The sequence below is a fragment of the Hippocampus comes genome, unplaced genomic scaffold, assembly GCF_001891065.2.
Source record: "Hippocampus comes isolate QL1 unplaced genomic scaffold, H_comes_QL1_v1.1 scaffold91, whole genome shotgun sequence".
NCBI lineage: Eukaryota > Metazoa > Chordata > Actinopteri > Syngnathiformes > Syngnathidae > Hippocampus > Hippocampus comes.
Genome location: NW_017805034.1, coordinates 1,541,888 through 1,567,255, shown reverse-complemented (window position 1 = coordinate 1,567,255; position 25,368 = coordinate 1,541,888). Strand labels below are relative to the sequence as shown.

The 25,368-nt window shown below is 43.0% G+C and overlaps 2 protein-coding genes across 2 annotated transcripts in view; one reads left to right on the top strand and one right to left on the bottom strand.

The window, feature by feature from the left end:
• Nucleotides 1-14,523, top strand: part of shisa9a (shisa family member 9a) — a 36,904-nt gene extending 22,381 nt beyond the window's left edge. Inside the window, exons 3-4 of the mRNA XM_019863588.1 lie at nt 5,309-5,584; nt 11,397-14,523. Of these exons, the coding sequence (XP_019719147.1) occupies nt 5,309-5,584; nt 11,397-12,235 (1,115 nt within the window). The 3' untranslated portion in view covers nt 12,236-14,523. The remainder of the gene's footprint in view (nt 1-5,308; nt 5,585-11,396) is intronic.
• The window catches only part of cpped1 (calcineurin-like phosphoesterase domain containing 1), a 110,215-nt gene that overhangs the window by 46,537 nt on the left and 38,310 nt on the right, over nt 1-25,368 (bottom strand). The gene's annotated exons all lie outside the window — the stretch shown is intronic.

Genomic DNA, 25,368 nt, shown 5'->3' with positions numbered 1-25,368 from the left:
GCCGAGCTGGAGGGGGGATGAACGGACTAACTGGCAACCTAACGAACATAGGTTGCATAACAATGAATTTCTCAGCACAGTCCGGGCCAGCCTGCCTGCCTGCCTGCCTCTCTGCCTGTTGATATGTGGGCGTGGGTGACTGCACGACAATGCGAACTACTACACGCGGAAAAAAAAATATTGTTGCCATGACAAAAGAGCGGAGCCGAGAGATGAAGAGGCTCGAGTAATGACAGAGAAGCAGTTTTGCAGATGAGGAAAAGAAGAGGGTTTATGCATTTGCCGAGTGCAGAAAGAGAGGGAATAATAGATGAGTCAGCTGCTTGCAATTTTTCAGTTCAGGATAAAAAAAAAAAATAAAAAAATAAACGGAGGAATTACACTGTACCGCCAGTAGCAATGGAGACAGGCCAAGTATGAGGCAGGAGCCCTCCTACATATAGTCTACTCTATACGGTGCATGTGCTTTCTCTTGACGTCTCTGCACCAATTTGTGAATGTCATTTCCTTTATATTCCTTCTATAGACGCAACACAAACGTTGAAGGAATGCAAGTCTATTCATTTCTTCAACAGAACATAGTAGAACCACAAAGGTCAAATGCAATCTGTTCCAGGACACACAAAAGAAATATAGTCAGATGGAAAAATGTAATTATTGTATATTAGTAGAATTAAGGAGTTGTGAGGCCCAGTTGTCACCATTATGTAACTTATTAAATGGATGGGCTTTTTTTTGGGGGGGGGGCGGGGGGGTCAAATACCCCACGAATGTTGAATACAGCACATTTTTCACTCAGCCTGTTTTGGAGGGGCTGTACTCTGTGATGCGAGTGACTGTCCTGCCCCATGTACCGCTGGGCCAGTTACGAGTCGAGATTTAATCACCATGATGACCAGATGTGCCGCAAAGGGATTGAATGAGGCAGGCAAACAGCTTCCATTTGCCAAAGCGGAGACCCGAGTGTTGAAATTAAGCGAGCGTTTGTAAAGACAATAGAAACGTTTACACTTGTAGAGTCCGCATTTCATCGCAATTTTTACAATTGTCACTAATTGTACAGCTATTTGCATTTGACCACATTGCCAAACACCACCACCCCCACATTACCAACCCATGGACAATTTCATTTGTAGTGGTTATCGCTAATGCTAATCCGTGCCACCAACGAAACTCAATACTGCTCTTCCTCGTGTTTGCCTTTGACTTAGTGTTTCAGACAGTGTCATCCACTTGAGAGCGAGAGTAGATCTTCGTCCGGCATATATATATATATATATATATATATGTACCCCCAAAAATCAAACACTTACAATGAAGCCCTCCTATGAAGTTGATTCACGCGACAGATAAGCCTTGTGTATCTCACTTTTTAACCACTATGCTATTGGAACCTTAGTGCAGTCCGCTCACATCAAGTAACTTCCGGTGAATATTCTTATTCTCAGTTTCCCTCAAAGTCTTCACTTAATACTGCTGACCGAAACAATTTTTGGGAGTTGAAACTGCCATCCCACGAGCTGTCAGCACACCTCCTTTCAGCATGTATCAAAGGATTATTTCTGCCTTTTCTTTGGCTTATTGTGGGTTGTTTTTTTTTCCGAAAAGAACGACAGTTGAATATCTACAGGAAGTTAAGATGAAAGCCACGTACTGTACTTTTCCCCCACAGTAGTTGAAGATGATCGCCAATAAACTGTGTGGCTGACTGAGCAGAAATGAAAATGTGTGTGTTCTTCAACTGGTTCTATTTTGTTTGGTTCATACTCGTTTTGTTTCCATTGACGTTAAAACTTTTCTGGAAACTAATTTGGGCTTTCTGAGACACGTGTCATGAAACCTTTGGTGCTGCTAACGATTACGAGTGCTGAGTGCAGTGCATGCTAGCTACGAGCTAGCTACATTCTAGCTGACATGTTAGCTGCCGTATAAATGTACTATTAATTAATTAATTTTTAAATGAGAGCATGAAGCGGTGTGTGTGACGTTTCAATTTTTTACATGCCACGAGTTCATGGAAAATCGGCTGGCATAGACTGCAGCGCAGCTGCAACACTAAAAAGCGTTAAGTGGTATTGAAATTGGATGTGTGAATGTATGATGCGATACTGGTTAACTACTGCTCAAGCAAGTTTGGAAATTAATTATGTAGAAATGATACTTCGAGCTTTTATGATGGTGACTGTTTCGGTTTGGACTCAGGAACAAATGATTCGAATGAATATTGATCACAAGAGGATATGCTTGCTTTGAACGACCCAACTCAACTCTATTTATCGAGCACTTTAAAACAACTACCGCTGTATACAAAGTGCTGTACATGGAGCAAAAATAATTCGTACAACAACAAACAAACAATAAATGAATAACGAAGACAGTAAATAGCACCAAGCACCGTGAAAAGAAAATAAAGCCGAAGCACTGATGTTTGATGAGCATCGCAATACTAATTTTGGTCAATTGAAAGGTAACACAGTAATCCAAATTCAGACCAGTATGCTGAATTTTATCCATCACTGACAAATTCACCTTCCCCACCATTTAATACGAGCCAGTCCCCTACAAGCTTTTGCGGAAATAAATTGTGTCGGCAGCCTGTGTGGTTCAGTTAATAAGTCTTTCCTCTTCCAACCCCTCAAGCCATACTTTTACAAAGTAAAGGGAACAACATATTTTCTAAGAATTGTAAAATGTTACTTTTTAAAACTCTTTGCTGTCAAAGTTTTTGGATGATATGAATAAGATAATAAGACATTTTGTTGGACTCCGAAGCTATTAAACATGGTTGAAATTGCTCTCAATGTGTGACGTACTCCTGAATTTGCCTTACTTTTGTATTTTATTTGGGTTTTCTGTGCACCGCCTTTGTTAGCCTAATAGAGTAGGTAGAGCTCACACAATAATAAAGTGGAAGCAAACGACACAAATCCAAATGATCAGTTGGAACACGCGAGCATTTTTCAAGCAAATTAACCATGTATTCTATTTCATGCGCCATAGGAGGCTGACTTCGTTATGTTTTTGCTCAACATATTTGTGTTTCTTACACGGTGGAGCTCTTTCGTTTGTGCTGCTGTGTAATTGCAATTTGTCCACAACACAATAAAAAGCAAAAAGGTCAGAGAACAAAAATAGGCACTGTGAGATAACATGGCTCCTAATAAAATACGAGATTATTAGGCTGCTCGCTGTGACATGCTGATTATTCATGGTATGTATAAGGCTATCCGGACTGCTCTGAACTCTGTGACCTGCTTAATCAGGTCCAGAGCAAGCCAACGCTCTGGACCTGATGCAAATTAGTCCACTGCCACAAGGCACCCACCAACATTTCGGTTCAAAGCGAGCTTGCGCTACTAGACTGAGATGATGATGATGATATCAGCGCTCATGTTTTTGCCATTTTACTCTTGTTTCCAGGGCATTGTTAACATGGAAAAACAGAGCTCTGCGTGACTTTTGTACTTAATGGCTAAAGAAATTTTTTTAAAATATTTTATATATATATCTACTATATACTGTATGTGTGTGTGTGTGTGTATTACATTGTTCTGTCCGGTATCTGGGATTTATTTAAATCGAAATGGCATTGCTTATTAAGGAAATGATAACAAAGGTGGCATTTATTTAAAAAATAAAAAATAAATTAAAACAAAATTATAGATAGTTCAACTGTTTGACCAGATTGCTGGTTAGAGTAGATTCTGGATTTTTACTAAAATATATTGTAGGATGCAAGTGGTATTTACTGTATCTACATGTAGTAATTTTTTTGATTAAAAAAGAATAAACACGCAGTTGTCACATGGATCTTGAAAATGTGGCGTAAAAGATAAAAAAAACAACAACAAAATCTTCAATTTGTTAGTCTGTAACGATGCAAACCTACCGGTCATCACACCGCTTTCCATTTTCAAGTCTGATTTACATTGAGTTTTGAAAGGCTTTGAAATTCTTTGCTGCCATTGCCTTGACCTTCAAAGATTCAAATCAGCTGATGGTGGAGAGCCTGAAAATAAGGCTAAGCAAGGAGATGCACTGGGGCTCTGGTCGGATATGGAATTTTAGTAAGGGGCACTTCAGCTCCATAAAATCCATAATGTGCAAAGAAAAAGGTTTCGCCACTGCTGCCCATTTGGGCTCCTGTGAAAAGTTAAGGAGTTGCTTGACCCCAAACAAGGCTGCAGTCAATGTTAACGTATGACAAATTCAATTAAATGCTTCAAAAGAAGGGCTTTGAACTTCGTTCCCCGTCCCACCTGCCCAAAAACACCCCAAATTGGCACACGTTCTTAAGATAAGTCTGCGTGTCAATATTTAATCACATCCAGAAAAAAAAAAAAAAAAAAAAATCAAAGCTTGAATTTTCATTCCCATAATGAACAGAAACTCACAACATATTGTGGGCGAATGTGTGTGTGTGCGCGTGTTTTGGAGATCTTTTCTCACGGCTCAACAATGCGTCGTCTTGAACGACAGATGAAAAAGGCGGAGACGATCAATATTGTTGGCTTGCATGCTGTCAGACAAAAAAACAAAACAAAACAAAAAAAACCCAGGGGAATAAATACAGTGCAAACAATCTTTTTCTGTGCTTGTGTCCACTTATAAATTAGTGTCGGGTATGGCTTGTGTTCAGCTTAAATTATGTACACTTTCCTTCTCCTAGCACGCTTGAAAGAGGTAAGCCATGGCCAAGCACAATTGTATTTGCATGCGCAGTGGAAACTTATTCCGGCAATTACTCGAATGCGATGGTTCCTTGCTATTCTGACAAAAAACACGCAAGCTAGGTTGAGATTTAAGACTCTACACCAGGGGTGTCAAACTCATTTTTGCCATCTGGCCACATTTTGGTTACCGTTTCCCTTGGAGGGCCGTAATGACTGAAACCACATAAAAAAAATCAATAATAATGGTTTTTTCAACTATTGTTTAAGTTACTGTAATGATGGGGTTTGGTCACTAGAAAATGCTTATCTTTTATTTATTACATATGCGAATTTAAAATTTTGGTTGAGATTTTAGCACGCATCATGGAAGTTGACATGTTTGATGTGCTTTCGCGGGCCACCTAAAATGATGTGGCGGGCCAGATCTGGCCCCCGGGCCTTGAGTTTGACACGTGCTCAACACAATTTCAAGCGTTACGGACCGTTTCGAAGTTGAGTGACGAGGGGAAATTCAATTTCCACTCTGCTGTCAATGTATTTGTGGCAAATGACCAAGAAATCACATTTGCTGTGCACTCAACTGTCGTACCAAGCGAATGCTAAGCTAATGTTTATTATTGTGTCCTTGTCCACAGAGGGTGCTCAGATCAACAACGTGGGGCCTGTGTCAAACGTGGTCCAACAGCACCCGTATCCCGCCCTCAGCCAGTTGGCTCATGTCTATGAACATCAGCAGCAGCAGCAACAGCAGCAGCAACAGCAACAGCAACAGCAACAACAACAACAGCAACAGCAACAGCAACAGCAGCAACAGCAACAGCAACAGCAACAGCAGCAACAGCAGCTACGGCAACTACACATGCAGCAGCAAAACAAGGATTTCAACAAATATGCCTCCTTGAAGGCTGTGGGTGAGTGCCAATCACTGTAACACCTTTTTTTTCCTTCTTATCATTCCAAAGGTTTGTTTTGTCACGGTTTTATCAGGCAACATTGTCGCTGTAGTGTTAACGGTCCTCCAAGATGTTGTTTGCTTGGGGATCATCATCTGTCATACTGAATTCCCGGTTGGCAATCTTTGATAGAACGGGCAGATGTTGTCTTTGAAAAAAAAAAAAAAAAAGGCCCGCGTTATCATTTCAATCAAGATTCCGATACGTTTCGGGACCCTGACCTCGATGGCCAGGGGTGGGCGAGCGGGAACAACGTGAACAAGATGTAGCAGATTCGCGCACAGATTATGACAGATGTTATTGATTGTGGCACCAAAGCTGACACGCTGTAAGACAGAAAGAGGCTGTTTATCAAGCTGTGTGACAGCTTCACACGCGCCACCAAATTCACAGCGCTAGCATACCAATTGGTAGCGGATTCGAATTCTGTTTGCCCGGCACGTTATTGGTTTGCCTTTGTTTGAAAGTTTTTTGATGCTACTTGGCGCAACAACACTTTATTCAGCTCATACACAGCGTCACTCTTAAAATAAAAAATAAATAGTGATCAACAAGTAAGCAAATATTTGGAAGATGTGAGACTGAAGTCCAGTCGAAACCTTCCACTGATGGGGATTCATTCAGACAGCAAAAGTTTGACTGCAACCTGACGTAAATCAGATCCAAGTTTTCATATGCCGTCAAGCAGATCTTTTATCCATTTTGACATTCAGATCTTCTCTCCGCCATTTGTCTGTCCTTTTCCTGACTTTCTCCACCTTCCACCGACTGCTCCGTCTCGCTCTCTCTCACCTTTTCTCCCACTCTCATCCCCTCACCTGGTTTGACCGCTTTTCAGCCTTATTCTTATTCTAATCACTCACTTATCTTGAAAGTGAGGCAATGGCTTTAAATCGCATTAAGAAGCCTGAGCCGTTGTTTCATTAGAAATAATGATGTCGTACAATGTATTATCTGACACTGCTGGAACTGGTTGGAGTTAGCAAAATTTAGCTTTGGCTTTCGACTCTGCATTTCACCTGCGTTTGTTTTTGCAAGTCAGATTTTTACTCCATGTGCAGCACTTTGTATGCGGTGGTGGTTGTTTTTTTTTTTTTTTTTCCCCCAGCGCTCTATTGATAAAGTTGAGTATACATTATGATTTTGATATGCGCGTTTTGCTTTACAACACCACATACAGTCTGCTATTCACATTTGACAAGAACACCTGCCGGGCAGCCTCGCAGTCAAACAGTCCTGCAAGCTCGAGCCCCTCCCACTGCATTATTACTCTCTCCTTGTAACTTTCATTTCCTCTCACCTTTCCCAACTGCCCTTTACCACCCACCATTCCTTCGTCTCCTTTTCAGTATATTAGCTTTATCATCTGCATCGCACCCTCTCCCCTCGATTCTTCTCTTCCCTAATCTTTCTTCCCCTGCTTTTATCTCTCTCTCTCTCTCTCTCTCTTCTCCCCCACCCTTTTCCGTTACCCCCACCATCTCCAATCCACCGCTGTGCCCGCCCTTCAATCCATCATGATCCGTATCACCGCTTGAAGAATCATCAGGCAGCTAATCTCCAGCCTTGCTTCTTTATAGTGGTTCATATCTGTTTCTACGCCTGCAATGGCAGCGCGATGCCTGTCTACCATCACCTGAGTTACAATTGTTTGACAGAGTTGCGCTTGACAGGTGGAATTCAAAAGAGGTTCCTGTGGAGAAACCGGGAAGCTGATTCTATTTGGCAAAGTGAATCTGGATACACTCGGCGGAACGGGCTGGGAGAAAGGGGGTGGGGTTATGAGATGTCACTGGTTGAGCATATCTTGAGCAAAATGACGGAGTCTTATTTACCTCTGGTATTGTCAATGCTTGTTCTCTCCGAAAGAAAAGCATCAATTTCTAAGATCACAGCAGCAAAACACCCCAAATCATCCCCTTTTTCTTTAATTGTTTCTGCCATTTTGCCAGTTGTACAGCTGATCAGCAGCACTCTTGTCAATCAATAGTCATCTCACTTCCTCCCCCTTTGTATCTCTATAAGGCTGCTTCATTGAATCCTGAACAGCATCAGGCTTGGTAAAAAACACACAGGCACAGGCGCGCGCGCGCGCGCGCGCGCACGCGCACACACACACACACACACACACACACACACACACACACACACACACACACACACACTGAACTACAAAAGGTAGCTGGCTTGATGGAGTAAGGTGCCCCCTGCAAGTACTAATCACCAATTATGTACTTTCAAATCTTGATGCATCCGCTCGAGCGGCCGCCTTCAAGCCCATCAAGCCTTACACACCGACTCGTGGTGCAATGTCAGATTTTAATTTTTTTTTTTTTTTTTTTAACATTATCCAGAGAGCAAAGCGGCTGTAATTAAAAGTCTGAGCATTTGTTTATTCCGGATGCACTACAACTCTCCTTGGCGTTTTACTAATCAAAACAGGATTAACATCGTGTCACAAATAAGTCTTTTTTTTTCTTTTTTCCTCTCTCCAGATATAATGTCCACTAATGCTTCCTGTGGGGCTAATTACTCGACAACAAGAAAGCCATAGCTGTTCAATGGCCCAAGTCCGATATTCAAAAGGCAGGATCTCAGAGGGTTCTTGACAGGATGACAATTAACACACACATGACTTCATGAGGGGAAACAATTCCGACAGACAAAAACAAAACAAAATATTACAGGATGTCCTCGAGGTTACAAATGGTGCGCAATGAACTAGTTTATGCAGCAGCACGAGAAGATATCAGCATGGAAAAGCCATGCTCGGTGATTGACAGACATGGGTTATTTTTTTTCTCCATTTGTTTTTAAAGGGGATCTAGTGAGAGACTATGGCGACGATGGGTTACATTGCAAACCAGATGACACCTTGTGAACTTATTGGATAACTTGTAGTGCCAGTCAGCAAATTCAAAATATTTATTTCGAACGTGAAGAGTGAAATCCGAACAAAAATCCCCCCCCCCAAAAAAAAAGAAAATAAAAAACAGGTCAACTGCACATGTTCAAGACAGAGTCTAGGAAGAAGGCCTTCTGAAATAGTGAGGCAGGCTGCACGAGGGTGTGCGGTGCGATGCCAGTGGGGAACATGTCTTTAAAGTTTTTTTTGTCGTAAGTTGACCTATATTTCTTTACTTTCTTCAGTTTTAATAAGGATACAATGTTTTGCAGCGGTGCACTCATACCGATTGGAAAGTCAGCTCAGAAAAACAGCCAGTTTGACAAAAAAAAAAAAATTTGATGTGCAATTCTATCGTGACAGGACGCGTAAACAGGATCCATGCTGAGAACCGAACAGGAAATCGGCCATTCAGGCTCATTCCACAGCTCATCCAAAACGAGTGCCAATCCGAAGCAGGTATCCTTTACAAATGGATGGCGCAACATTGCCAAATGTTTTCTCCATTTGGCCTTGCATGGCATCTGAGTTGGATGATCATTTTGGGGAATTGGCCATGAAAGAGAGGGTGCGAATAACCGTTTATCACTGCTTGCAGCTGTCATTTTTCAAATTATCGACGCTGATGTCAACAGTGGGGTTATTCATCTTTTTTTTTTTGCCCCTCCCTAATGCATATTGTTTGAGTCTCAGCACGACACCGACCTTTTATGGACAGAGGCATGTTGTACCCGCTGTGCGGAACGGCGACATATTCTGTTTCCTATCATGTACACCCCTGGATGTGTGCACCGTTGCGCTGACTGCCGCCCAATTGATTCACCTGTCGTCTGAGCAAGTTTGATCCCCCTGCGGGCAGCCATTCGAGCAGCGTCTCAGTGGGTGAGAGTGAGACACTGCCCCCCCCCCCCATTTCCCGATTCTCACCCGCTAACCTCTCCATCGCTTCACAGGACCGCTCGCTTGTCTCTCCTCCACTCTCACCGTGATAAAGTCGATTTATAGCTGCAGTAGTCGTGAAAACTCGCCGAGTGGGTTAACTTTATCTCCAAGGGTACAGAGGCAACAAGGGCGGAAGAGTAATGACTGCACTGTGAACGTGGATACGATAGAAAACATTTCATACTGATAAGACACACTAGCTCAGCAACGGTGACCGAAAGAGAGGAGTAAACGTGGAGCATGAAAGCAAGAGCTGTAAATGGAACTTCATAATACCGAGACAGACTTAATCCTCATTTGGATCGGCACCAAAAACTTTATGACTTCTACTTGGTACCTGCCCGCCTCCTGCGTTCACACGATTGTTCTCAGTAAGACTCGTGCATTATTTACTGGCAAAAATTAAGAGCGAAAATGCCCTCTCTTGTATTGTTAGCAAAAGTGAAATTGCGCAGATGCAGCTTTTACGTGGAAATAAACTCAAATGTAATAGCCACCTGGTTGCCACACCCTTCCTATGGTAGCAATTTAACCCTAAGTCAGAATGCGCTAGTTATGAGTCCATTGCGAATACTGTAAAGAATAGTCAAGTCATAATTATAGCGAACATTTTTGGCAAGACGGTGGTAAATGAGAGCAACGCTTCCTGTGCCGTGTGATGATATTTTCTTATCTGCGCAAAAATATCTCATTGTGCATTGTTCTTCACCCCGAAATATGTATTAAAAAAATGTTGGGACGATCATAAAATTCATTTATTTTATTGAAACCTCGAAGCCTGTCTGTTTAACGGTCAAGCGTGCTGTGTTCAAATCTTGGCTAGGGCCTTGAATTTGTGTGTGGCTAGACTGGTAGTCATTTGTTTGGTTTGGAAAAATATACAGGAACTATATTTAACTTTTATGGCAATATGGTAAGTCCACGATGGGGTCGACAAGATGTATTATGTGTATACTCAGTAGCCGGAAAACAGAAAGACATTTGACAACGAGGAGGACACAAAGAAAAACAAAGCCATAATGCATTGCAAAAATCTTCAAGGGCTCGATCTGAAACAACAAACAAGGTGCACACTGGCATGTTATTCCACACCTTCCGCAAAGAGCATACATAAGGAAGATGCATATGTACAGAGACCTTCCGGGATGAGGAGTGCTTTACAGTTAGAAATGGGACACGCCATACAGGTGACATTAAAAACCAACGCCGTGCCGAGCATTTTTAACAAGCCAGAAGGTGGAAGCTCAGCTGATCTGCCCGAGGGAGGATCTGTGCTTCCACTCTAAGCCCTGCTGATGCTTGTGGGGCATTCTCTCTAAAATGCAAGGGGAGTATGCCAGCACTGGGAAATTAAGCCGCTGAGACAGCAGACCAAAACAGCACACTTTTGATCATGCACACAAAGCAGCGCAAATTAATTTGAGGATTGCCCCTGTGTATGTTGCTCGCCAATGAGCAACCGCGTCTGCGGCACCTCCTGATCCACTCGTTCTCCAACGTGTATTTCGTTGCCATCAAAAGACCATCCAGCGCCGCATCTTTCACATCAGAAGTGGAATCTCATTCTCACTTGGGAGACTTACTTCATACTATTGGGTAGAAGCAATATGGCTTCATTCTTTCAGGATTGACGGCTGCTGTATTCCATTTGGCGTAGCAGTGTGTGTGTGTGTGTGTGTAGTCTAGTTTACAGATGTGAAGGTTAACTAGTGACTGGTTCAGTAAACATGGCAGCAAGCTGTATTAGCGACTAATTAGGATATACGGTACCGCGAATGAATGATGATTTTACAAACTGTTTTGTGCTGTGTACAGTTAACTGAATTAAAATTCATACAATAAAAAAAAATAACTTTTCAACTTTTGATGGAGTAGGAGAGTATCCCTAATTTGTCCGATTGTTTTGTCTCCATCTCCTGACAGCCGCCAAATACAACGGTGATCTGTACAACAAGCGCAGGCTGATGGTGGAGCTACCGACAAAAGGCGGTCTTCCGCTCCAACCCATGGGCAATTCCCGACCTTCCATGGCCAGCATGTCATCGATGACCACCAACCAGATTGCTTCGAACCCCATGGCTTCCCACTCCATGAACCATATGTCCTCCATGACTGCTATGACATCGATGACACCCATGACTGCAATGACGCCCATGACCTCCCTTGCCCCGATGACTTCTATGACTCCGATGACCTCATTGGGGCCACTGACCCCAGAGCCAGTGGCAACCTATGTTACCGAGATGCCCAGAATCTCCTCCGTGTCAACCCTCCCAACAGACCGACGCAGCATTGGAGTCACGTCGTTAAAGCCAAATGGCCAGAAACCTAAGAGCAACCACGGCCACGTCGCCCACGGCTCCCACAGTGCCCTCACTCACCTTCACAGCCACAGTAGCAAGCCTCTAGGACTGGGGACTACCTCCTTGGCACACATGGGGGGTACTATGCCAGGGGGCACATCCCTCGGAATATCCAGGGTCGCCGAGACCCCCATCGGATCCAGCTTTGCAACGATGGGTCGACCGTTGGCGTACAGTTCTAATACCATCTCGTCTGGGCATACAGTGGGTATGGGGTTAAGGGGCTGGGATGGGACAGAGACAGTGGGCCGAAGGAAGACCTACGGGCACAAGAGGCCTCAGTGTACGGTGCTGGAGCCCAACCAGCTTCACGGTTCCAGAGGCCACAGCCACAGCCAACATTTCCTTCCCACACAGCCCTACTTTGTGACCAACAGCAAGACAGAAGTGACTGTGTGAGCAAGGATATGAGGATCAAGTGTAAAGAATGCATGTGAAAGTAATTTCCGAGAAGAGACACCGTCACCAGAGTCGGCCAAGAGCTGCGGGTCTGTTTGTTTGTGTCATGAAGCTAAAGGTTGTTGGCACTGGTAAAAGATTTCTACACGTTTGTGATGCGATAGTGACATCAAGTCCGGTCGGTCACTTTTTCCCATATAAAGAGTCCATTCCTGAGATCACTGAATGGACGGCTGATGTCTGTCAAACGTTAGTGGTTAAGTTGGTGACATCGGCAACCGTAACAGTAACAATGAAGCGTATCTTTCAAGTTGTATCTTACAGCTAAACAAGCCTTGCACAGGAAACGGAATCCTGCCAAGGAAGCAATACAAGGGATCCGATGACGACACTCGGACCGTTGCCACGTTACGAGTGTCACAGTGTCTGTTACACAAACACGGTTGAATTCAACAACATTCCAGTGTCTCGCCACGAGAATCTCTCGACAGGTTCAGAACTGACATGAGAAAGGGCTCTGGGCTTTGGACTGTATTCAGAGCAGGTTTTGTATTGAGGCCGTTTAGAAGCCTCTTCGTAAGCTTCGCAGCTGAAGGTCACCCTTCTCAAACAAAGCTCCAGCTCGGATCATGTTGGGATCAAGGAGTAGGTTGCCATTCAGCCCTCATCTGCATGTGGACGGCTAGCCCAGAGGTGGGACAGTCAAAGCAGTCATCTGGATGCTGCTGCAGCATCTTTCTTCCATAATCACACTCAAGTGCACATACAAGGATTCACAAACACATGAAGGTATAAGACCGGGGCCAACAGCGAGCATACTGTAGAAATGTCAGTCACTTGGCTTTTAGAACTCCTTTACTGCTTTGTTTCGTTTGTTTGCTTATGTGATCTGTATATCTTTGTTACATATTGAATTAAATCTCAAGTGGAATGAAGTACCAAGTTTATTCGAAGTGGTCAGAATGGGGCCTTCACTAAACTCGGACTGGACATAATTTTGCAGTATCTATTCTCTGAACGATTTCAAGAGATACTATAACCCTCCCTTTCAAAATAAAATATCTCTAACTCCATACTTTAGCGAGACAAAGAGTCAAGATAATTAGTCAGGAAATAGTTGGGGGTTCTTTTTAATTTTTTTTTTTTGTGGAATGATTGAGGAAACCCAGTTTGATTTCATCACTTGTACTCCACATAAAACCTTCCATCCTACTTGGGGAGATTCAGGGGATCCTATCTGGGTTATTTGACCCAAACACAAAAATAAAACCCATGACTGGAAAAAAAAATTAGGTCAGATCATTTGAGTGCCTCTCTCAGCCATTTGCATTTTTTTTTTGGAATGATAGAGCCCTATTTGCTTTCAACATCCACCAATATCATCTCGACCCCATAATCAAAACGCTTCAACTATAACACTTTTTTTTTTTCCGAGCATTCCGAGGGACGACAGTTAAACAACACTATTTTTTTAAAATTATAGATGTGCTGGTCGTGCATGGTTTACTATGATACATGACAAGTTTGGATATTTATCACACATGCGCACAAAAGCAGAAAACTCAAATGTCAAAATTAGCACGAGCCCAAACTTTTGTGTAACAGTTTACAAAATCCACATGAGATTTTTACAGCTGGCATTCTCCTACCTTTGACTAACAGAAGTCATTTTAATCACATTTTCTGTACCGTCTCAGATTTTCTCTTCAAGATTTTGTGAGAAATAACATAACAGAAGGCCAATGTTTGTTTTTGATGTGATCTCAACCAAACCTAATCCGGCTCGCCAGAAATGTGGAAATATGAATCCGCTTGCCAACTTCCGTTGCTTCACCGTGAAAGCTCATCCAGTTTGGCAGAAGCGGCCACTTGAATATGAGTGAAGCGGGTAGAGCGGTGGAAACAAGTGATTGAAACATAAATAAATAAAATAATACATCTCTTACTATGAGAAGAAAAAAAAAAAGAAAACGACAGCTGGAATTGGTTGCGCCGACAGGTCACAATTGAGAGGGTCACATGGCTACAGATGAAAAGGTTCAGCGGGAAGTCATTTTGGAAATTCTCCAATCAGGCAGTCGGTCAGACAAAAAAAAAAAAATCATAAAAAGACAGGTTTACGACGCAATCTGCTCACCAGGAGTAGTCGGTATTCACCATCACTGTCTATCATGATGAGACAAAGAACAAACAAACTGCATGCGACTGCATATATTTCTCGATTTGTTCAGTTGAGTTGCGTTTGGCCGTGTCACTCGGTGTTGGGGCAGGATTTATTCAGAGATTACAGAAAAAAAAAATGCTTTGCGATCCAACTTTGTTCTTGCTTGAAGAGCGATATTAAAATACACAAAACACAATTCCCATCAGACACGTCACGCTGAAACGAGCTTTGTTATTGTGTGGAGCAGGAGAAAACCCACGGTGCGAAACATCCACACTACGGATCTTCAATTCACCCAGCAGAAAGGGAAACTTTGTTTGTTTGGGGGTTCGGAGCTCTCATTGTGATCTTGAACCACCAAAACCTTCATACTGACAAGAGGCCGTGCTGCAACTCCACAATGGCAACACAAGACTGAAAAAGGGACACGGTGTCAACTCTCCATAGGGAGGAAGCGTTGAATAATTGATATTGCTGGAGGTGCAAAGACACTCGGCTCCAGAAGGAATTTTGGGAATCGGACATGACTGTTGACATGCGTGAGGTGCACCAATGCAGCACCATCAATCGTAGACGCGATTTAAAAAAAAAAAGGGGGGGAAAAAAGGAGTATAAGGACCACGCTGAACACAAAAACGTAGCAAAAATGATCCAAGTGAATAGTAAACGTCATGAAAATCGTCTTATTTTTTCAAATAATTATGCTTTATTGTTGTAACATTATGAAGTGAGTGTTGACTGTGATTATTTCCTCTCATAGAATCTCAAAATTTTTTTTTGATATTCTTTTTTTTTTCCTCATATTATCATTTCATAATTTATTGTAATTCACGATAATTGGATTTGCTCTCACAGAATTCAAATCTGAATTCAAAGCGTTTTTATGATAAAAATGAGACACTTCAGAATAGCAACGTTTTCATATTTATTGTAGGTTTTGGTTTATTCTCAAAATAGTTTCACTATTCTCATAGTGTCGTTTTTTTTTCTTATTCCTTTGTAATTTAACTTGTTTGTAGTCTGTATATATTAATTTCCTAGTGAAGAGGTACCCCCGTTCCTCACTCCCACTCACATAATCACCCATTTAAAAAACAAAAAAAAAACAGCAGCAGTTTTATGATAGAAAGCAAATTATAAAGTCTGGACAGTGGTGACTCCTAAGGGCTCAAACAATGTTAGTAAGCAGATCTTATTTTATGATCAAAAATTAAATCCTCCCCCAGCCCCATAACATCAGATGGAGGGGGGCGGGGCGAGTTGTCAACAATGTTTACAGGTTTGTATCGCATCCGTCTGTACAGTATGTGAATCGTTTTCACTTTTAGCTTTAGCACGACAAAAAAAAAAAGATTTTGGCGGGGGGGGGTTGCTCCTGCGATGTTCTTAATACGGATTGTCAGCGAACAAAAATGCTACATTTAATTTCTGTGAGTATATGCAGTAACAGAGCTGCCCCCCCCCAAAAAAAACACCAGTTATTGACCCCCCTGCCTTTTCCAGAGTCGAGGGATTTCCCCTGACTGCAGCAGAATCGATAAGCTATTTGTGGGACGATTACGATCCACTAGCAAGCTAATCTTTTTTTTTTTTTTCCCCAAGAACGAACTGATTAGCTCATTTTGCGTGCTCACCGTGTACTCGAAACAAAGATATACAAGATTCAATTTGATATATATATTTTTTTTATGTCCAGACCGGTTTGTGGTATTTATGCATATGTGTATATGAATACAAATGGCCCTGAAACTGCATTTCCACGTGGCTAGTCGAGCATATTTTCTATGGTAGAAGCCCATCTCCCGCTATTGTTTGCACAGTAGCTTGGAATATGCACCGTGATGCCCTGTTGTCCTCTTACCATTTACTGACTTTGAATTCTGTGAAATGAAGTTATGAGAAAGATGTATTTTGGTACAACTCGACTATTGTTACAAAAAGACATAGCAGATGTTTAGTCACAAAATATATTACCATAGTGTTGCTAAGAATGAACTTTTTTTTTTTGTTTGTTTTCCTTTTTACAGGGGTGGGGGGGGGATCTTTTTGTTGTTGATTTGTCATCCAACAATATATTATTATTGTTCTATATCCGACTTTCTTACGTGGCAATAAAAAGATGACTTCTGCAAAAATGATTTCTATTTGCCTTTTTTTTGTTCCTTTGACTTTACAACTTCACCAGAGACATGAACGACCGGGTAGGGGTCTCCAACTGCCCAATTCACGATGCAGATCTGCACTTGGCCATGTCGAGAATCTAACGCGCGACTAGCACGCTGCATTCAAAGACAGTGAGCGCAGCAGTTTTGATTGGCCATGATTAAATTTGGCCGTGACCACTCGCACAGCAGCGAAGCCCTCCCTCTCTCAGATTTGCCGGCATGCGCTTGTCTGCAAAATTACTAACACCTGGTCTGAGCGGACTGCACTTATGTCGCACGAGATTTATCTCTTTCACAGAAATAGAGCCGAATCAGGAAAACAAACCGTGTTCATTTTGCATGGTTGTTGTTTTTGCTGAAGTGGAGACGAACTGCACTGCATCACACTAACACTGCCCATCACATATACAAATGTATTTATGTACATCTTATTTGACATTTGAAAGTAACCAAAGTAATTAATTAAAATTCAGCCTTTGGCCCTCATAAGAATCAAATTGGTCGGTAACTGGATCTACACGAACACTCGACACAACCAGTTGCGGCTCTGTCTGCGCGAGGCAACGGTGCGATTCCTAATTGGCTCTCATTCCGTTTCATGTCGCAATCCCCAAGTTCGTGTCTCTGCCAACCTTGGTGTTGATTACACGAGGATTCGCTTTGATCAGAAATATCGAACATGTTTTGAAGGAGTTCTGACTCGCAGCGGAAAACGACAGGGAGGGGCGGATTAGGCCTGATTGTCAGTTCGCGTGCGTGGACTCCCCTTTTAGATCCTTCCAATTTTCTGCATTGTCACGGTCCTCTTCCTCAAAGTAATTACATAATGTTCAGTAGAATATCTTGAAGTGAATCTATCATTATATTCGCAAATCTTGCTGTATTTAATTCAGGTACAGCCGTTGACAAAAATATTGCGCAAAGCCCTGCTAAATTGGACACGACAGAGCAAAACATTGAACACGACATTGGAAGTGTTCCAATACAGTATTTGAAGTGCAGGTCCTCTCTCTCACGTTTTCCCGTGTTGCTTTGCGCCATGCGAGCAAATCCAATAGCCAGCGAGAGTTGAACTATCTTTGAACCTAACCGAGAACATCCCCGCCACGCTCAATCGCAGCCACTGTTTTGGTTATAAATTGTTTTACTCTTACCTTGAAGTGAACCATGCAAGGTATTAAAAAAAAAGGAGAGAGAGAGGAAGAAAATACTAAAAGCTATCTTAACTGTACTCCAATTGTACCTTCAGGGCCAAGAAAAGCGTCACAGTGGACACATGCATTTGCACATTGTGCATTGATGCTATTTACGCACATTGCCAGTACTTTTGGCAATGAGGAAATAATACACAGGACTGAAATCAAGATCTGTTCGACCTCCCCAAAAAATTCTGGATTATGGAGTGGTCCTCTCGTTTCGTCATCTACACCGGCACAACCTCCCCTCAAAATGTCTCAGTGTGTGTGTGTGTGTGTGTGTGTGTGTGTGTGTGTGTGTGTCATGCCCCTCCTCCTCCGAGTTAATCATTTCATTCTGTAATCGTAAAATAGCAAAATATTTCCATGACTGCTGAGGAATTACATTTTACAGCGCCACACATGAATTTTAAAGTGAGATGGCACCCGACTTCTCACACACACACACACACACACACACACACACACACACACACACACACACACACACACACACACACACACACACACCACGTGATATTTTCATGGCCCAGGGCCCCCATATCAGGATTTGCAAAAATGAACCATTTCCGTAGTAGCTCCAGACGAGGAGGAGTCAGACGCTTCTTATCTGTGAAGGAAAAGTGATGTACAGCCAAGAGGGGAAACCTTCACAGTGACGCGGGGACACACTTTGTCGTCTCGTACCACAGTTTGTTTGAACCGCACATCCAAAGGAGCGCTTTGTTCTAACAGTCGGAATATACGGTCTCATTCCTCGTCCTGTTTGGATCGCAGTTTTATTTATTCCACAGAGCAATTTCGTTTTATTTGCAAGTTCTGCTCGTTTGTGTTACAGCCTGCATTGCTGTTTTGGATCCCAAATCTTGCGCAAAGCAATTATTTAATACTGAAATGGGACTTGCACACGAATGGATAAAAGATGAGAATAGCAATTTGAGTCAAGTAGTCTACAGAATAAGAGTAAGTTAACTGTACTATAATGAATGGCATAAAATGAAACTTTTTTTTTTCTTTTTAAAAACATCAGTCACTGAAAATCAGGCAATTGCTGAAAGAGGAATTTGCTGATTTCAAATTAGACAAGGAAAAAAAAAAGGCGCGGACAAAGAAGGCTCTCAGAGTTAAAAGGGATAAAAAAAAGTGAATGAAACATTTTCTAGAGTGGGAAAAGGTCATGTGCAAAATCTAATATTTAAGCAGAAGAATGCTCAGTTTTCTGACACTGTATTGACATTTTAATACTAAAACGATGATTCTTTGATGGTCAGTCCATGGTGTTCCACACCCCTCAGTCACTGTCAGCTCTGACACTGTTGAGAACAAGCAGCATTAAATAAATAAGATAGATAGATAGTAATAATGGATGGCCGGATAACACTAAGAAACATCCTGCCATTAACTGGCAGCTAGCTAGTTGCACCTCGCCTCTCGTCCGACGGTGACGGCAGGCCAAAGTGACGCCCAAATCCATCCATCCATTTTCCGACCCACTTATCCTCACAAGGGTCGCGGGGCGTGCTGGAGCCTATCCCGGCTGTCGGCGGGGGACACCCTGAACCGGTTGCCAGCCAATCGCAGGGCACACAGAGATGAACAACCATCCGCACTCACAATCACACCAAGGGACAATTTAACCTGTCGTGCATGTTTATGGAATGTGGGAGGAAATTGGAATACCCGGAGAAAACCCACACAGGCACAGGGAGAACATGCATACTCCACACAGGAAAGCCGGAGCCGGAATCGAACCCTGCACCTCTGCACAGTGAGGACAGCCATGCCCAAATCCAAGTGCCACAACCCCCCCCCCCCCGAAAAAAATCTCTGTGGATTTGCCAGACCACGCTAAAAATGGACATATATGAGCTGCTTTCTCTGTGGCCACGGCCCAGAGGTTGGGGACCCGTGCTGGGAGACGAGTGATGGCCAATGACAAAAGAGAGATTTCTTACTTCCCGCTGAACAGGGTCATCTGTATGAGGGGAGTCAAGTGTGTTGCCTTCAGGGGTCGGAAAGCTGCCTCGGGGGCAAGAGTGAAGACGAACTTAATAAGAGTGGGAGACACAGACGGATAAATACACACATGCAAACGGGGAAACTAAGGCTGAGATCCACCTGGATGCCAGATGGTTCATCAGCAGGTCTCCCTTCGTCCTCTCGAACAGGAAACGGATCACTAACGGGCCAAACTAATTTTAAAAAGGACCGCACACACGCGCACACACACACACACACACGCTACACTACGCTGAACGTAAACACTCATACACCAGCTGTCAAAATAATAGAATGAATTGATAACTATGAGACGTCAGTTGTGTTCACTGTCACAAGGGATCGAGACGACATCGACGCACTGGAACAAACGTGCTAACTGACCGCGTTCAACCTAACATAGCGAAAAGCAAAATATCAGGAAAGGAACAATGGGACGTTGACAAATATTACAGTCAGCGCTGCCTCTTGATCCAAATAACATGGCCTTCATCAGCTGTGGCCGGTCAACAGTCGACCACCTGCTGCTGAGTAACAAGGCAAATCAGTGGAAAAGGTCACTTGATGAAGAGAGAAAACATTCCTAGGGGAAGAGGAAGTATTTCACGGTTGAAAAGTCAGTGTGACTTTGGACTCTTGCGTTGTCAAAAAATGGACACAAACAGGAGCAAAAACACATTATCTTGGTGAAATTAGGCATTCTCGCTGTCACCAAGAAATGGGGGGGGGGGGGAATGCTCACTTAAATCCTCCAGCTGATTTATTTTAAACCCATCCTTCCATTTTGTTCCAACATGAAGAGGCAAGACGGTGATCTTGTCTCTATTTGGTCATGCGTGTTTCACAGATTGTGCAGTATTACACTGAAGCGACTGAATTATATTTACTAAGCCAAAGAAAAAGATAAAAAAGTAGCACCACCTACGGGACTGGAGTGGAACAGCATCGGCTATGAATATAATTTTTTTTTTGTATGAATGCTTATGTTTCTGAAGAAAAAAATGCATATTCCAGAATAATGGCATCTCTTCTTGCTGATATTTTGTTTTCGAACCGAGATGTTCCTATGAAGCAAAGATCACCCAATACTGGAGCCAAAACTAGAATTTTACGTGTGTAAACAATGGATTGGTGCCCAATTTTGGCCTTTGCTCCCATAAAATCCTGCCAAAATGCAAAATGCAATCCCACTGCTGGAGTGGATTTCACACGCTGTCATCATCAGTGAAAATGTCACATCCCATGTTGCCGCTGTGATCTCTCCCCAGTATCAGTGTTGCACCAGCAAGGGTGTGGCAAGCAATTACGAGAGCTCTTGATGGGGTCTCAGACCCCTTTTTTTTTTTTTTAAATTTCCAAATCATCATCAAGATGAGGGGTGTCAAACTTGTTTTTGTCGCGAGCCACATTGTAGTTACGGTTTCCCTTGGAGGGCCGTTATGAATTTTGGGAAAACATATAAATGTTTAATCCCCTCCACTTATTACAACAAATTGATGAATAACTCGTTTTAAAATCAGAAGGCAAGACTAATGACTGCTATTGCGGATTACATATGACAATTTGAAATTTTGGTTCAGAGTTCAGCAAGCATCATGGAACTTGAAATGCTTGATTTGCTTTCGCGGGCCATATAAAATGGTGTGGCAGGCCAGAACTGGCCCCCGGGCCTTGACTTTGACACCAATCAATATTTTCTGGCATTATATACTGTATATATTTCTTTTTTCTTATGTTGATGTGACATGTTATTTGAAAGAATTTACATTTTCCCAAAGTGTTTACCGATGTCAATTTAAAATGACAATTTCAAGAGTTTACGTGTGACGGGATGTTTTAAACCATCAACTGAGATGGAAAAATGGGACTTAAAATGGTCTCCTTTTACTAGCGCAGATCAAAAATCACCAGTAAGCGTGGGAAGATGAAAAATAATAGTCGACGCGCAGTTTTGACTCCAAGCTGTGTTTTTTTTTTCCCCTTAAGTTGCATCAGTGATTTTCAATTGGTTTGCGCAGGGTGAAACAGCAAAAGAAAACAATTGATCAAAGCATGCCAGTTGATTCTTTGATAACCGCTGCAGACAAAGGCTTGAAACAAAGCAATGGAGCATTTTAAGTTAAGATACTCTCCGACAACTATGGACCAATCACGGTGGAGTGTCTGCATCTTTTCTGAAGCAGTTGTACTTAAGAGTGGCATCCACGGCCTTGACCGCACAGCGGCCACCAGCAGCAGGCTGGAGTGGACCGAAAGGCGGTGCACGTCCCCAAAAAAAAAAAAAAAAAAAACGCCTGGAGGAAAGCCAACCGTTTCCACGGTGACAGCGCTGTGGAGAAAATCTCTTTGTATTGTTACCAAGGCAACTACTGTAGATAGAAGGGCGAGGGAGGGGAGGATGGATGGATGGATGAGGGAGAGGTGACTTGGTGAGGAGTGAAAAAGAATGTGAGAAGAGGAAGGAAGGATGGGACAAAAAAAAAAAAAAAAAAACAATACACGGTGGGCTGGATGGCGAATTGTATGAAACGAAAAAGATTTGAGTTCACGTTTTGTTATTCTCTCCGTGTCTGCCTCGTTTGGATGCTGGTTGACTGCGGCGTGGGGAAGCTTCAGCTGGAAGCAAGCTATCAAAAATAAACATACCGAGCACATTCAGAGACTTCCAACTGCAGCATAACTCACATATGAAATAAAAGCGGACGCAAAGTGGACAAACGTAACGGGACGCCTGACCGTTCCACCAACAGAGTCACGGATGAACTGGAATCTGGAGAGGGGCCCCTCAAGCACAATGTGTTCCGCGGCTGCACTGACACTAAGGTCCTGACGGCAGCGGCGGTCCAGTTCCGGGCCACCGTGGGCAATACCGCATTGTGGTGAGACAACATTACCGTGGATGCCTGGCCAGATTTTCCAATCTGGTCAAAACGCTTGCCAGGGCAGTCGCAGTGCAGATGAGAAAACGGTAGACCAACTGGGCTTGGACGACTAAACCTGTAAACTTAAGAGTAGATGTAATATGGCCGATCAAAACTTAGTCCAGTGTGGGATCAAGGATGGTATTTCCCTGCACCTCACACTTACTGTGCGAAAGCAGAAGAGGGAGAGAAGGAGGGGGAATGCGAGAGTCTGAGAGAATTTTCTGGCAATGGGAGCACACTATGCAGCGTGGATGCGAATAACAGGCTGTTTTGCATGTTTTGGTATCAGAGATGTAATAGTTATTCGTTTATTGACAGAAAACTCATGTTATCAAACACGCCCGCCCCTTTCACTCCCGCGCCGTTGCCGACCGACTCTTTAGCAGGCTTCATTGAACACTGCGGGGCCACAAACATGCCCCGAACCTGCCTGACGTCCATGCTTCAACCCGAAAGAAAGCCTCGGCAGAATGTGAGAAACATGACGGGCCAGGAAAATATTGGCACCGATGAATAGAAACGAAAAAAAAAAAAATCTCAGAGCGCACTACATTTCAGGCTGCCGGGAGCATAGTTTCAAACTACCTTGAGGGCGGAGCTTCTCAATTATCTTCTGCTATGACCAGGAATAAGAAAATATTTCATGCCCCCATCCCCAAATATCTGCCACAGAGATAAAAAGTGTCATTTGTCAATAAAATTAAACAACTACCCCCATTGACAAAACATTGTGAACATTGACAAAAACAAACAAAAAAAAAAGGGCAATGATACTTTATTTCATCCATCCATTCATCCATTTTCTAATTTCCATTTATCTTCACAAGGGTCGCGGGCGTGCCGGAGCCTATCCCAGCCGTCTTTGGGTAGTAGGCGGGGGGCACCCTGAACCAGTTGCCAGCCAATCGCAGGGCCACACAGAGACAAATAACCATCTGCGCTCACACTCACACCTCAATTTCGAGTGTTCAATCAGCCGCCACCTATCATGTTCTGATTTATTTTTTATTTTTTTTGGAACAAAGATTTTGCACACGTCAGTCTCATTCACAATGACGGAATAAGAAAATATTTCATGCCCCCATCCCCAAATGTCTGCCACAGCGATAAAAAGTGTCATTTGTCAATAAAATTAAACAATTACCCCCCTGCAGAACACTGTATGCTTGGGAACATTGACAAAAACAAAAAATAAAAGGGCAATGATACTTTATTTCATCCTCCATTCATCCATTTTCTAATTTCCATTTATCTTCACAAGGGTCGCGGGCGTGCCGGAGCCTATGCCAGCCGTTTTTGGGTAGTAGGCGGGGGGCACCCTTGAACCGGTTGCCAGCCAATCGCAGGGCACACAGAGACGAATAACCATCTGCGCTCACATTCACACCTCAATTTCGAGTGTTCAATCAGCCGCCACCTATCATGTTCTGATTTATTTTTTATTTTTTTTGGAACAAAGATTTTGCACACGTCAGTCTCATTCACAATGACATTCTCTTGGGGCTAACGTGCTTCCTATGCAAAACACAGCAAAGGATGACCTGGAATGACTTTAACTGCTGGGGCAATTGCCCTCATGCAAATTTGCCATTGTACATTCCAGACATATCTGCAGTTTTCATCCAAGAGAAGCTGCTCCATTGTGGCGGGGGGCACCCTTGAACCGGTTGCCAGCCAATCGCAGGGCACACAGAGACGAATAACCATCTGCGCTCACATTCACACCTCAATTTCGAGTGTTCAATCAGCCGCCGCCTATCATGTTATGATTTATTTTTTATTTTTTTTTTGTAACAAAGATTTTGCACAGGACAGTCTCATTCACAATGAGATTCTCTTGGGGCTAACGTGCTTCCTATGCAAAACACAGCAAAGGATGACCTGGGATGACTTTAACTGCTGGGGCAATTTGCCCTCATGCAAATTTGCCAGTGTACATTCCACTGTACATTCCAGACATATCTGCAATTTTCATCCAAGAGAAGCTGCTCCATTGCCTACCGTATGCCGCATATCTTCAGGCGGCATAGTAATCACCTCTCTTATCACCGCTGCAACTGCTTTGTCTCTTTCGCATTCGATTGTCCGTCATTTTGCCTCTTTCTGCTCTCTCTCTGTGGCTCTTCCGAAGCTCGAAACCAAGTCCGAAGGTTCTGGAGTCGCGAAGTGGAATTTTATATCTTGGATTCATTTTTGCCAAGTTTTGAACTGCTTTGCTGCAGGGGCTTCACTAATTCCCACTGTGTTTGAATTGACTGCATAAATCTATCAGGGGAAGAATAACCGTTGAAGTGTTTCTTGGAATTAGCATATGTGAGAGTGTCTCAGTGTGCGCGAGATGAAAAACACAAAGTGGCTCCATCGCGGTTCAATCGACACCATAATAAATAGAATGAATAATGTAATAATTTTACATTCTTGCCAGGCCGGAGAACGGTGAGTTGACAGAGCGTCTTGACAAAGAGAGGATGAATGGCTTTATTGCGGCAAGCTCGTGGTTACATTCGCTGATGTATGCAGATTGATGCAACCCTCGCTTTTCCAGACCGCTTGTTCCTCAAAGCAAAAAGGAAAATTTCTCATAAAAAGGAAAATTTCTCATCATTTGCGCCTCAAATTCTACTCTCGGCATGCCGCTCAACTTATTTTTCCGTGTGCGAGCGGCGAGTATCTTAGAGACTGAAAG